General features: G+C 38.9%; 3 protein-coding genes across 3 annotated transcripts; 2 read left to right on the top strand and 1 right to left on the bottom strand.

Moving 5' to 3' along the window:
• Window positions 1-7,805: 7,805 nt before the first annotated feature.
• NUU61_005752 (uncharacterized protein) lies at window positions 7,806-8,516 on the bottom strand (the record flags this gene model as incomplete). The annotated part of the gene is made up of 1 exon (XM_056656334.1): window positions 7,806-8,516. One exon carries the CDS (start codon window positions 8,514-8,516, stop codon window positions 7,806-7,808), a length of 711 nt encoding a protein of 236 aa, XP_056511947.1.
• A 1,032-nt stretch (window positions 8,517-9,548) lies between these two features.
• On the top strand, window positions 9,549-10,858 carry NUU61_005753 (NAD(P)-dependent alcohol dehydrogenase; the record flags this gene model as incomplete). The annotated part of the gene is made up of 5 exons (XM_056656335.1): window positions 9,549-9,554; window positions 9,606-9,771; window positions 9,827-9,956; window positions 10,013-10,571; window positions 10,622-10,858. The coding sequence occupies 5 exons, from the start codon at window positions 9,549-9,551 to the stop codon at window positions 10,856-10,858; spliced, it is 1,098 nt and encodes a 365-aa protein (XP_056511948.1).
• Window positions 10,859-11,710: 852 nt separating this feature from the next.
• NUU61_005754 (Zn(II)2Cys6 transcription factor) lies at window positions 11,711-14,100 on the top strand (the record flags this gene model as incomplete). Its single annotated transcript, XM_056656336.1, has 4 exons — window positions 11,711-12,431; window positions 12,479-13,164; window positions 13,215-13,999; window positions 14,049-14,100. 4 exons carry the CDS (start codon window positions 11,711-11,713, stop codon window positions 14,098-14,100), a joined length of 2,244 nt encoding a protein of 747 aa, XP_056511949.1.
• Between the last annotated feature and the right edge of the window lie 89 nt (window positions 14,101-14,189).

The raw sequence follows: 14,189 nt of genomic DNA on the forward strand, positions 1-14,189 counted from the left end.
TAGTAATATTCTAAACTCTTAATTACTATCTAAAATAAAATAGTCTTATTAAACTAACGAGCTTAATATATTTTTAATAGCTAATTCTTTTATTTTAAGCTCTTAATCTAAAGTAATATAATATATTAAAGGAGGTAAATTTCTATATATACCTCTATTAAAACTAGGGTTCTAAGTAATCGCTTAAAACCCTAATTCTAATCTATTAAGTTTCTATCTTTCTACCTTTATTAAAACTAGGGTTTTAAGGCCTATTTTAGAACCCTAGTTTTAATAAAGGTATTAGTTCTAATCTATCTAAATATTATACTAATTATTATAATCTATCTTCTATCTAGATATTATCCTAATCTTACCCTATTAGTTCTAGAAAGATTATTAATATAAATTTCCTATATTTATAAGTCTCGCCTATAATCTTCTTTTAATCCTAGCTACTAACGCTAACGTTAAGCGATTATTTAATTCTATACATGATATTTACTATTATTAATAAAGAGCGCTAAATATATCTACTATATAGGATCTAATAATATTTATATATATTATTAAATTTAAAGTTAAAGAGAAGTAGCTTATATTTATTTAAGAGCTTCAGGAGTAAGATAAGTTAGAAATTATATAAAAGAAAAAAGAGACCTAAAAGACTTATAAAAAGATTATACTAATTAGTGATAATAAAAAAAAGGATACTATAGATCTAATAATTATAGTTGATATATTTTACTAATTATAGTAAGAAAAGTTAAGAAGTAATTATAAAAATAATTATAGCCTTCTATAGATTTTTAGTAAGGTTCGTAAATACCTATAAATACTTAATAATTATAAGCTTTAAAATTAAAATCGATTAATATTTAAAATAATATTCTCTAGAATTATTTTTTAAGAATTATTCTCTTAATTACTATAAAAAATTATTTAACTAAAATAAATATAATACCTAAAAATATAGCTAAGAATAATATAATTTATAAAAGTTATATAGTTAACAAAGTATCTACCTAAATAGGTTAAATAGGTTAACCTATTAACCCGTAGGACGGGTTAAAAAAATCTTGACCCGCCCACAGGTCAAGAGGTCTGACCCACGACCCGCCTATAGGCTGACCCACGGGTCGACCCATATGGGTTATCCGCGGGTCTGTCCAGGTCTAATCGTTTCCTAGATAGTCTATAGGTCTTTATCTAATTAGGTCTAGTTAGTTTCGGATAGAGGGGTTTACGATATCTCTTCGGGAGTATTACTCCGGTGTATTATAATAGATCGGGTCTATAGGGTTATCTTATTTCTTTAAGTGATCGAAGAGGAAGATTTAGAATTATAAAGAATATACTTAGTAGGGTATAAAGCCTATCGATTAGATAAAGAAAATAAAGGGAAGGAGTAGAAAAAGTAGTATATCTTTATTACTATTAAGACTAAATCTTATCTTACTAGCTAGATATAGGAGTGTTAATTTATTATATAGTATCTTCGTAACTCCACGTATTATCCATAATATAAACAACTGGGTCTCTATTATATATCGTGATTATTCTACTGTAGGGTGGATCAAGTAATAAGTTCCGACTTCCTTCAGGATCATGTGATATCACCTGATTCACCCCTTCTGTCAGTTAGGAATAACCTCATGTCTTGCTATCTTGGTAGACCCTTTATACTAACGAAACCCCAACCCCCGCTCAATCCCTTTTTTCTTATATCTCTTAACGAATCCTTCTTGTATCTAGGATACACCATTAATTGATATAATTTGGTCCAATCCCCTAATAAGTCTATAGTAGTACTACTACTTTTTATATAAATAAACTATATATATTAGAAATAATAAAAAAGATATAAATCTAATATCTAATATTTCTTTTTTATTAATATATAAGTATATTATAGTCTTAATTATATAAAAGAATTATTTTAATTATTTTTCTAGATTTATATAAAATATAAAAGTTAGCTAGTTAGGTTAAAATCTTTTAGGGATAAAAAGAAAAATCTTAGGGTATTACTTTTATCTAATTATTTAGATTAATAGATTAATCTATAGGTTAATCTATTAATCCATTTCTTACTATCTAATAAACTTTATATATATTAATAGAGCCTACTCTAATTAGTTATAAAATTTAGTACTAGGATAGTACTAAATCCTATCTACTAATAAAAAATAAGTATTAGACCTATATATTCTAAATCTATAATAATTTAACTTTAAGATATTATTTTTTTATATCTTAAGTCTTTTACTATAAAAGAGTTATATAGTCCTCTTTTACTAGACATAATAAAATATATACTTTTTTATAGTAGTCTTTCTACCTTTATTAGAATTAGGGTTTTAAGGCTTATCTTAGAACTCTAGTTCTAATCTTTCTATATATTTATTTAGAACCTTAGTTTTAATATATCGTTCTTTAAACTTTTATAGAGTATAATCTTAAATCGCGAGTATTTAAGTTAATAATAGATAATATATCTAGTAATAAAATATACTATCTCGCGATTTATATAAATATAAATCTTTAATACTAGAAGATATTCTATAATCTCTAGATATTAAGTATTATGTTAGTATCTATCTAAAATATAAGAACTTAATAAAATTTAACTTTTTTAATATTTTATTAAATAAAATATCTATATACTATTATTATATTATTTTATATAGAGTATAACTATAAAGAGATATTACTTTAGAATAAAAAATAATATTAGATCAATTATCTTTTTTATATTACTAAGCTATTCTATAATTATATAATTTACCTATTAAAGATCTAAGATATTATAGTATATTATTTATTTAAGATTTATAATAAACTCTTTAAGTACTTTAAATAGTTAATAAAATAACTATAATAAAAAAATATTTTTTAGAAATAATAAATATTTTATAGAAATAATAAATATTTTATATACTAGAAGCTAGTTAGATAAAGCTTAATAAGTATTATTCTTAAATTAATAATATTTAAGAGTATATCTATATAGTTAGTATAATACTAATACTAATAAATAAATTTAAGTTTTTTCTTATAAAAGATTAGGATTAGAAATAACGTAATATCTATTATAAATCCTTTAAGTAAGTTTTTATTCTATATTAAAAGTAACCTTTAACTCTTAACTAGTTTTTAGATAGATCTTATTTAGTAGCTTAGCTAAACTTAAAGCTTAATAAAATATTAGATAAAAATAAAGTATAACTAAGGGTTATTACTTATAAAATAATCTAATACCTTAATAGTAATATATTTAAATTTAGTCTTTATTAAATTATATTAACTAGTTAATAGATACTATTTATATTATATCTCTTATATTCTAAAAGAGTACTAAATATATTTTCTAGTAATCGCTATTTTTATATAGGATATATTCTCTTTCTCTATAATAAATATAAGAGTTAAATAACTTTTTAATATTATTTAGGTTATCTATTATTATTATTATTAAGAGAGAATAAAATTATAGATAATTAAAGAGTTAATAATATTTTTTATACTTTAAGATTTAATATTGAAAAATAAGAGATAAGACTTTTTAAAAAATTCTTCTTTTATAATAAAATAGAAGCTATAAAAAAAAGAGAAAGATAAAAAGCTTAATAAGATTAAGATTAACCTAATTAGTAATACTAAAAATCAAGATACTATAATTAATAATAAAAAAGGGCTAAATAAGATAAATAAAATAGATAAAATAAATAAGTCTTAGCTACTACTATCTAAGAATAATATCTAAATATAGGTCTTAGGATAAAGATATAAAAATTAAGATAATAATATCTTTAAATATTATTAGTTAGATCTTAGCGGTAAATAAAATATCTTATTTTTTATTTTTTTCTTTATATAAATCTATTAGAATTAGGGTTCTAAATATCTTTATTAAAACTAGGGTTTTAAGATAGGCCTTAAAACCTTAGTTCTAATCTATCTAAATATTATAAGATACTATCTTTTTTTTAAGCGATAGGCTTTTTAATATCTTTAAACTAACGATTAATATATTAAAAGATAAATAGGATATACTTATTATTATAGCTAATAAATAATTTATCTTAAGATTAACTTAATTTATTTATAAAGAAAGTACTTAATATTATAGGCACAAAATATATAATTTATATAGTTACGGGCCTTCGTATATATATTACGTTTATAACCCAAGTTAGGGCCCCGGACCTAATACTAGGTCGGAGTCTTCGACCCAAAATCTAACCCAGCCCGGGTTAGGTCCGGGTTGGGTCCGGGTTATGTTGGGTCGTGCGGAAGTCTAATCAGAATTCTCACTCCACAGCACTTGCAACAGAAAGTTTTCCAAGAATTCGAGTAGCATATTCGGCACGTTCCTTGCTGTGCTCCCCTATCCGTATTGGCAAGAATCTATCGTCCGGTTTCACAAGTAGGATATAGTCCGCCACGTGGAAATCCTCGCACCCAGATCATCATCCAACCGTCCAATTATAGTCTTTTAGCCTTCCAAAATAAAGCCTCTGGTTATTGTGCTGCTCGTGCTTTCCGGCTGAACAAAATATAATTTGTTTTCAATTTCATTGCGGCAATTTTGTCTGAACGTTCGTGAGAGATATAGTCGTCCTGTTCCTCCTTGTTTGTCGGTTTGTCTTCGGCGTCTGGAAAGCTGTACAGATCAATACGAGGCTGATATATTGCTTTTCCGGAGCTATTCTTCATACAGGGAATAGTGAATCCTGACATTACGGCATGTGAAGTAGTCGTAGAGTGGCTTAGCGGTGATATAGTGGTAAGTTCCCGGCCAACCTATAGGATAATGATCGATGACGATTTTTTATCAGAGTGCTTATGATTTGGAAATGAGCATTGCAGTGATTAATGACATTTTGAAGGTACAACGAAAAACTGCTTCGGGCTATGTAAGAGCAAGAACACTCACTAGACCACCGAGCGGACCATACTATCAAGAGCTTAAGTTTATTTCAGGAGACTTAGTGCCACTAAAACAGTGGCAGCAAGGCTCGCAAGATTGTGTTGCTTGTGACAGTAGCATACCTGGAGGTATTCGCACGTGCAGTCGTGAGAGACGCTCTGTCAGCCTATCAATTCCAAGGTGGCCATGACCAATGCCTTCCGAGAGCCATAACAGACGGACGCTTGGTCCGTACTGGCTCCATAAGGTGGCTATCTGAGGACTTATACAAGAGGTGCGACCTTCTGTCGTTTTGAGCCGATGCCATCAACGCTACATCTTCGCAACGACATGTGGAGCGGCTGTTTAGGAACGAAACAAAAATTGAATCTTCCATTAGGTCGCGGATGTTTCTCACAGCTGGTTCGAGGAGCTCGGGTGAAGGTGGTGTTGACGTAGTTTTGTTTTGCAAAAGGTCATCCCGTACCCTGGCAGGTAGATTGACCTCACGGGCTGCCCCAGGGATAATATACGTCGTCAAGAGAAGCTGGTAGAGCAGACGCAGGTCGATACTTGTTGAGTTGTTGCCTATCAAAATGGACTCTTTCGCTGGTTTGTTTAATGTCTTGTAGCTTTCATAATATCGCTTCGATTCGAGGATAAACTCTAGTGTCTCAAGTAGTGTCTCAAGGCAATGATTCTGGGAGAGGTAGCTTGCGAATGCGCTGAGGGTGTATGGTGGAGGTGCGATATTATTTAGCACTTCATCGAGCGTCGGTCGCCGAGGTACTCTGTATGGCGTAAATCGGGTGTCCTCTAGCATATTCGATACCTTCGTAACACCCGTTGACGAATTATCGGAGTGGGAACTGGACATAATATAAGAAGTTGTCAAAAGAAATTTGGCAGCTAGTTGAGAGATGAAGACGATTCCCAAGAAAAAGAAGAAGTCGCTCTTACGTGGCAAACTTATCTTGAACTTAGAGGTGCAGGATACTGGATTCCAATGTCTCGTAAGTGGTCTTCCTAGATGGTACCGAATACAAGGTGTCTCGTGACGTTCTATGCTTGACATGAACCAAGGTACATCGACGGATTTGCGTGACGAAAAGAAATGGTAATACGGACTAGTACAGCTGAAGCGGGGCTCTAGGAAACCAAGAGAAGAAATCAGCAGTAAAACTGATTTTGAATATCACTTTACATAAAGCACTCTAAGTTAATTAACCAATAATCAACCTCACTATCACCTATCTTAACATCCGCAGTAAATCTAAAACAGCAGCCTTTTGTCCACCCAGGCCCGAGGCTCCTATTCCCAAGTCTAGAATGATCGCAAGACTGCGACTTAAGAACCCGTCAGTGTGGCAGAAGTAAAATGGGGTCGCAAAAGTTAAATAGCGTCCTAGATCGAAGTCAAAGTGAGGAGAGACTACTGGGCTACTGCGGGACCCACTATTTCAGCAGGCTTATGAGCTAATGATATCACCTTTACTGGAACAGCGAGGCTGTCTGGCTAAGAGCCGTCCTCTGGTATACTATCTCAAGATTGGTCTAGGCCTAGAAAGATCGGACTAGGAAATAGGTAGTACTAAGGGCTAGCTGATATGAACGTGCTGCGTTCTGTGTGGCCTGTGCTCTTTATTGGGCCGTACTATGACTGATTTCCTCTCAAGAGGATTCTCTTATAAACAGAACCCTCTTGAAAGAAGTCTTCTGTTCTCGGTCTCCTAACTGACTATCGCTCTTAATATAAGCTATTTGGATCCGTACTTCAGTTAAAAATCTCTTGTGTTACCACCTATAAGATGCCCTTCGGACAAGGCTAGAGACAGGAAAATAGAGGAAAGATGTCATTTGCTAATATAGTACGTTTAGGAGCCTTTTCGATAACACAATAAGTGGACCGGCTGTCTTTATTAAATACTACAATAGAAAAGTTATCATCTTCTTGCCTAGCATCAAACCCCTTAATACCTAGAGACAGTATCTAAAATTAACATCTACTATGCATATATAGGCCCTAAGGCCTTAGGTATCTGTCACCTCGTTAGAGTAACTCAATAGATATCCCTCTAGTAAACCTAAAGCCCACCGATGTGGCCGAGTATAGACAAAATATAGAAAATAAAATCCTAGGGCTGTATTAGGGCTATATTAGCCCTGGGTGGTGGCTAGAGATTTCGGAACCAACTGATCAGTGGTGGAAAGAGATTAGAGGCGGCGAAAGCCGCTGAGAGCGGTAAGTTCCCCTTTAATAGAATTGCCTGGCCCTGTAAGATTTGCTAAGGTTATCAATTAATTCATTATATACCCCCTTTTAACGATTCTAGGCAATCCTAATGCCCTTAACGTTCATTAATATTGATTTTGTCGAAATATCCTCTACGTCCTCTTACTCCTTTGATCGATTATTCTCGCAGTTTCGTAATTTAGTAGAGTCTGGTGAAACGAAATGGCGGTGCTGTAATTTTAGTCATTCATTCCTCTGGGCATATATTCATTCCCCTTAATCAGACACTCTAACCTCTGGATTGCGCTTTTGAAAAACTTACGCTCTGCTTCAAAGTTAGTATCAAAATTTTGTCGTTAATTTCTAGTGTGAACACAAAATAATCTACTTTATCCAGCGCTACAAACTCCATACTTAGGCCCCAATATTTTCGGTTGTTTGGTTGCTTTCAACAGCAATATCGTCGAATATCCGCACGATGGGCTTTTATTACGCCGTAGTACAAAGGCACGCTAAACACATCACGTGACCACATGGTTGGAGGGTATAACGATCAATAGGTAGACAATTCCAAGCCTCACCTACTACTATGCCACCTACCACCGCTACCAAACAGGAAGGACAGGATATATAAAATCATTGGGGGAAATAGAACGTCCAGTAGGTACTTTGCGACTGACCCTATTTCGTGCCCCACGGTATACTTTTCAGAGTCATATCTGGAGACAGCAGCTTTTCGTGGATTAGAAGGGCATTGGAATAATCATTGCCATCCATTCTTCGATATCCTTCCTCCAATGTTGGTTCAATCCCGGTATGAACGTGGCGCTTGGCTACTCGCGTTCGTGCCTCTTGGAGATCAACTTCGATGAAAATTCGATAGTCGAATAAGTCTGTGATTTCTTTCCAGCCTGGTTCATCGAGAAGGAGATAGCTTCCCTCTAGAATTATTATTAGGGTATCCGGTGTGATTGTAAAGCCGTCTTCAATAGGGTCTTTCACTACATGGTCGAATGTCGGCGCCTTGAGTACCTCGTCATCAGACCAACCTCTTGATGTATAGAGAGGTGTTTTGTGTGCCCAATTATGAAGCCGACGCGCGAACTCTGCAAATCGCGGCAGATCAAATGTCCACGGTGAACCGCGACGGGCATGTGCCAATATTGGGTCGGGGAATTGGTCCAGAGCTGCCCTCGGTAGGTGGAATCCATCCAGCGAAATGAGCGCCGTTTGCGAGGATGAACTCTGGTTCAAAAGATTGGCGACCATTTGAGCAGTGGTAGTTTTACCAGACCCTGGTGGTCCTGCGATTGAGACTAAAAAGCGAGGCTTTTGATGGACCTGAGCAAGCTCGCGGATCTTTTCCGCCAATCGGTAGTATTCAGCGTCCATCTACATAGAGTCAGACATGTTGGAGCTCAAAACACTTGTTGGATACTGGCGGAGAGCTCACTTACCGCGAATCAAACGCACCAAGGTATAATTGCTGCTGCCAAAAATCTGTGGTTCGTACAAGACTGTTGATAAGAGTAGCTCTTTCAAACGCATAATACTGCCCGGTCTTGCTCAATAAGCAAAATTTGAAATGTAGAGAAATGGTGGCATGTAACGCGATTTAAGAATAATGACGAAGTGGTATATGCAGCGCCTGTTGACTAGTTAACTAATTAGCGGAAAGGCAAGGCCGCTAGGTAGGTCTACGGACTTTTATGTCCGTCTATAGAGTGAAGCTGCATAGTAATGTGGGTCATCGCGCCCACTGAACTCCGATTTAGTAGGAAGAACATAAACAAACCAGCAGAAATTTACGGAGCAAACTTTATAACTATAAGCTTAGCTGAATATTCTTAAGAAGCTGGTAGCTTTCAGTGTTCAACAACCTACCCCGTACGTACGAATTCCCGAGTTTGTCCGTTGTAAAGAGTAGGAGCCATACGATATACAGTTATTTAGAATTCAATGGAAAATCAAATCCTAGGAAATAAGATATAATGATATAAAATGTTCAAAGTTGACAAAACCGGAGCTCAGATAGTGGCCATTGAATTTTGCTTGTGGATAATCGCAAAAATTCGAAGGTCCCTATCAATATTTATCCGACGAGTTTATGGGGAGTGAAGGAAAGCAGTATATACCATTTTGAGCTTTATCTCAATTTTTTGTAAATATAGTACAGAGGCTCCACGCATCTCGTTTTGGCTATTTTCGGTCCAGTGTTGTTAGAGTGGAGGGTTACCGGACCCGTTGGCGGAAGAATCGGTCCGCCAGACGGTGGCGACGGAGATAGTTGTCCGTCAAGCGCATTCGCCAGACGAGAAAGTAGCTCTTAGCGGATAACATATCCATGCGTATAAATACTAGAGTTCGAGATTTCTAGCTGTCAAAAAAACCTATACTCTAGGTTCAAAATCTACCTCACGCGAAATGACTGTAAGTTTTATTTATTCTGATTGCAAACGCTCTCTCTGATCTTAGGGTTAGTCTCAGGGAAAAAATCGCTCCTTTGTCCTGCGTGCTGTTAAGGATGTAGTGCTTGAAGATCGGCCCATTCCAGTGCTTAAGGACCCTTGGGACGTCCGTGTACACATCGCGCAGACCGGAATCTGTGGAAGTGACGTTCACTACTGGCAGAGAGGGCGGATCGGAGGTCTGTCAGCCACACCCAAACAGTTCTGTGCGAGGGGTCTGACGGTTATATACAGATTTCATCCTGAAATCTCCTATTGTTCTTGGCCACGAAAGCTCCGGTACTGTTGTTGAAATTGGTTCGGCCGTGAAGAATGTCAAGGTAGGGGATCGAGTCGCCATAGAGCCTGGAGTGCCATGCAGACAGTATGTGATGTGAATCCTGGCATATAAGAGTTTCAACGATAGCTGACGACACCTAGCTGCGACTTCTGCCGCAGTGGCTCCTACAACCTCTGCCCTGACACCGTGTTCGCAGCAACTCCTCCACACGACGGCACGCTCTCAAAATACTACAATACCCAGGCGGACTACTGCTACCCGCTCCCAGGGAACATGGACATGGAAGAGGGAGCATTGGTAGAGCCGGTCGCTGTCGCGGCGCAGATTACCAAAGTTGGTGACGTGAGGCCCAACCAGACAGTTGTAGTCTTTGGCTGCGGACCCATTGGTCTGCTCTGCCAAGCTGTGAGCAAGGCATACTCGGCAAAGAAGGTGATCGGAGTGGATATCAGTCAGTCACGCGCAGACTTTGCCCGCAGCTTCGGCGCGGATGACGTGTTTGTGCCCCCTGCTAAGCCCGAAGGTAAAGATGAGGCCGCGTGGAACGAAGAAGTTGCAAAAATGATGAAAGATAAATTCAATTTGGGTGAAGGCCCAGATGTCGTCTTGGAGGCTACTGGAGCCCAGGCATGCATCCAGACCGGGGTGTATCTGACGAAAAAGGGTGGCACCTACGTACAAGCTGGCATGGGCCGCGAGGTGAGTTTACTCCAAATATGCCTTTCGACTAAATAAGCTAAAAATAAAAGAATGTCCTCTTCCCAATTACCACTGCTTGTATTCGTGACCTACACATCCGTGGCTCTATTCGATACACGGTTGGCTGCTATACTACTGCTGTGGACTTGATCGCTTCTGGCAAGATTGATGTCAAGCGGCTCATCACGAATCGATTTAAGTTTGAAGAGGCCGAACAGGCATTTGAGCTTGTCAGGCAGGGAAAAGAGAGCGTTGTCAAAGTGATCATCGAGGGTGTTTCAGCGTGACAGCGGTGTGACCCTTAGGAGTATAGTAGAATTAGCTAAGGCTCAATTTAGAAAAGTAGAGTTCTGAATGAGGTTTGCGAATAATTACATGAGGTATCTGACACAACGTGAAAAAGGAAAAACGTACCATCCTTGGTGTGAAATACTTGATCATTTACGTTTCAACCCAAAAAGACCTCCAATTGGAGGATTATAGTAAACTTCACTTATTAGTGTATTTCGCCAACCAAGTCATTTCCTAATAAACCCTTTCCCTTCATGTTAGTGCGTACTAGCCTAGGCTCGCCATTAGATGGGGTTTGGTTTCAAGCCATCACGAAATACCAGGGAGATTGGAAAGAGTGACAGACATTGGAGCCTGTAAGACCGGTGGGTCTATTATTCGAAACTCGTGAAACTTCATCGCACTACAATTCAGTCAGCCGCGCAAAAAATGTCATGTGTTTGTTACGGCTTAAGGAGGGAGGAATCATAGCTGAAGACTGGTCTGCGCAGGCTTCACCAATTCATTCAAACCTTCTTCAGAGGACGGATTGTCCCCTAATTTTCCATCAATCAGACAAAGTGTCTATGGGTATGTATTCTTAAGCACTGATTTTCCAAGGTTGTCTATCTACAGCAAAACAAATCCTACCCGTTTTTCCTTTCGAGCGCTCGGACACAATCTTATGTTTGCCTGATATTCCAGGTGTTAAGAATGATGGAGATTGGCGGGGATTCGGTAGGATTTTCTCCGCCCGGATTAAGACAATTTAAGCGCCGTTGGAACTCCCAACTATCACGCAACCCAAACACGCCTGATACTTCCTCTTGATCCCTAGGACAGCGATATCCCCAATACAGCAATCCCTCATGCCATCTGAGTCGCCTGAGCCCCTTGGACGGGCTTCGAGTGGCGGGGAGCATGAGGGACACGTACGCCCTAAGGCCGAACAGGCATGTAAGGAGTGCCGCCGCAGGAAGTCCAAAGTTAGTATCGAAACCTATCACATCGATCTTTCATTGACAGATTCGAAGTGCGACCGCATAATTCCGACATGTGTTCTGTGCCGCAAATTTGGGCGACAATGCAACTATGAGAAAAAGACAAAAACACCGCTCACTCGACGCTACCTTAATGAGGTCGAGAATGAGCTAGAGCGCACCAAGGCACTACTCGGGCAATTCGTGGGCCCATCGAGTAACCATCAGAATGTGGACTTTGGGACACCGCTTGAAGATTCAGGTCAAGCATCTAACACGTCAGACTTTACCGGATCTCAACTCCCAGGCAACTTAGGATCTGGGGACCGGCAAACGCGAAGGCCCTTCGATTATTCGAGCAATCTAGAAAGCCCTTCCCGACCATTAACCCAGCATAATGTGGCCGAGGATTCCCATGTTCATTCAAAACCACGATGTCGGTCGCCTTACTCACAAAGGCGATCCCAGGCTCTGTCCTGTCTGTCATTAGAAACTCACTCCTCTCCCAGCAACTTCGAATGGGATGAAAGAAACGAAATCTCAAATGGCGAAAAATTTGTTGATGGAATGGCAAGCTTGACAAGTGGCTCCCATGAGGGCGGCTATTTAGGTTGGTTCGTTATCAACTATTTCGTCAGAAAATTAACACTGATCCAGGAGTCGCATCGGGGGCTGCGTTATTGCGTGCAGCTGATACCGGCATCGACGGCACAACCGAAGTTTCAGACTTGGAACAGAATTTACCGCTAGCTAATCGGCACACTTCGAGCATCCCTTTTGCGTTAAACACCTTGGGTCAGTTGGAACCATTCGTGGACGCCTATTTCTCTGTCTTCCACCGGTCGTATCCAATTGTACATGAAGCAACCTTCAGAGCTCAGCTTATGGAGGTGATTCCCCGGCCACGTGGAAACGCCTGGCAAGTATTGCTATTCATAGTGTCTGCCATGGGCGTATGGACGACAGCAACAGCACCTATTGATATTGACATCGGGCTTTATGAAGCTGCAAAAGCGCGGCTATCTATTGATATGCTGGAAACTGGAAATTTAGTGCTGGTGCAAGCGCTTACGATAATGTCGAACTATATACAGAAACGAAATAAGCCGAATTCTGGCTACAACTACACCGGTTTAGCCCGTCGCATTGCAATGGGTATTGGCTTGCACAAAGAATTTTCCAGCTCGCAAGCGCGAGGTAATCTGTTTACCACTGAGATGAGGCGACGAATTTGGCACTGCCTCTACATCTTTGACGTCGGTGCGATTATTACTTTCTCGCGGCCTCTTGATTTTCCAAAAGATGGCATCGACGTGGCACTTCCGATAAACATTCATGATCCGGTCCGTGCCCTAGTGATTCTTACTCATCTACTCGCTGATCTTCTCTCCAGGACTTCACACAAGGAACCAAAGTCATGCCCGCCTCAGCTAATGAAACGACCATTTATACTCATATGAGAGCCCAAGCAAGCTTCCACATGGCAAGCCGTGAGATCTACTCAAAGATAATCTCTTCTCCGTTTCCCTCCCCATCAGACCTGTTAGACATGGACGACAAGCTTATTGGATGCTGGCTCCGTGATATCCCACATTTCTTTCAAGAAAGCGCTCTTCAAGAACCCAGATTCCGGTTATGCCACTCTATTTTACGATGGAGATATCGAAACTTTCGCATCCTCATGTATCGGCCGTTTCTAGTCAGCAGGCTTATGATTCGGCTAGGGCAAGGTAACACTCAGGACAGCGATGCCAGAACAGATATTGTGGTTCAACGATGCTTGGATGCTGCCCGCGAGTCTGTCGAGCTCATTTCAATATTCTGGTCACAAGAGCAACAGAATATGATGGCTTGCTGGTATGGATTATATTTCTTGTTCCAAGCTGTTCTCATCCCTGTGATCTGCCTTCGCAATGATCCAAACGGATCGCTCGCGGTTGGGTGGCGTGAGCAGATCTATCAAGCTATGAGTATCCTTGAGTCTATGGCGCGGCTCAATCCAACGGCATTGCGGTGCCTGTCGGTCATTCGTGACCGATGCGGGATATATCTCGATCCTTCAACCGATGGGTGGGGCCTTCCGACGGAAGAGTCCCCCCAGACACAACTGGCACATCTGTATCCCTTGATGTGGCCGACGCTGGAGATGGCCCAGCTTGATGGGATGAATTCAGTTTTGTAAGAGCTTTTCGGTTCTGATGCGTGCGGCCTACTAACTACACCCCAGACAAGAATCTACTATCGTGGACTTTATGAATCAAGTTCCGGGCGTGGAATGAGCCTTACTACCATCATTCGGTAGAGTGAACATGATGGATTGACAATTCCTATCTGGCACTAAATGAGGAGCTACTCATAAACTTTGTGC

Source organism: Penicillium alfredii (assembly GCF_028826965.1).
Source record: "Penicillium alfredii strain IBT 34128 chromosome Unknown utg000007l_segment0_segment0, whole genome shotgun sequence".
Taxonomy (NCBI): Eukaryota; Fungi; Ascomycota; class Eurotiomycetes; order Eurotiales; family Aspergillaceae; genus Penicillium; species Penicillium alfredii.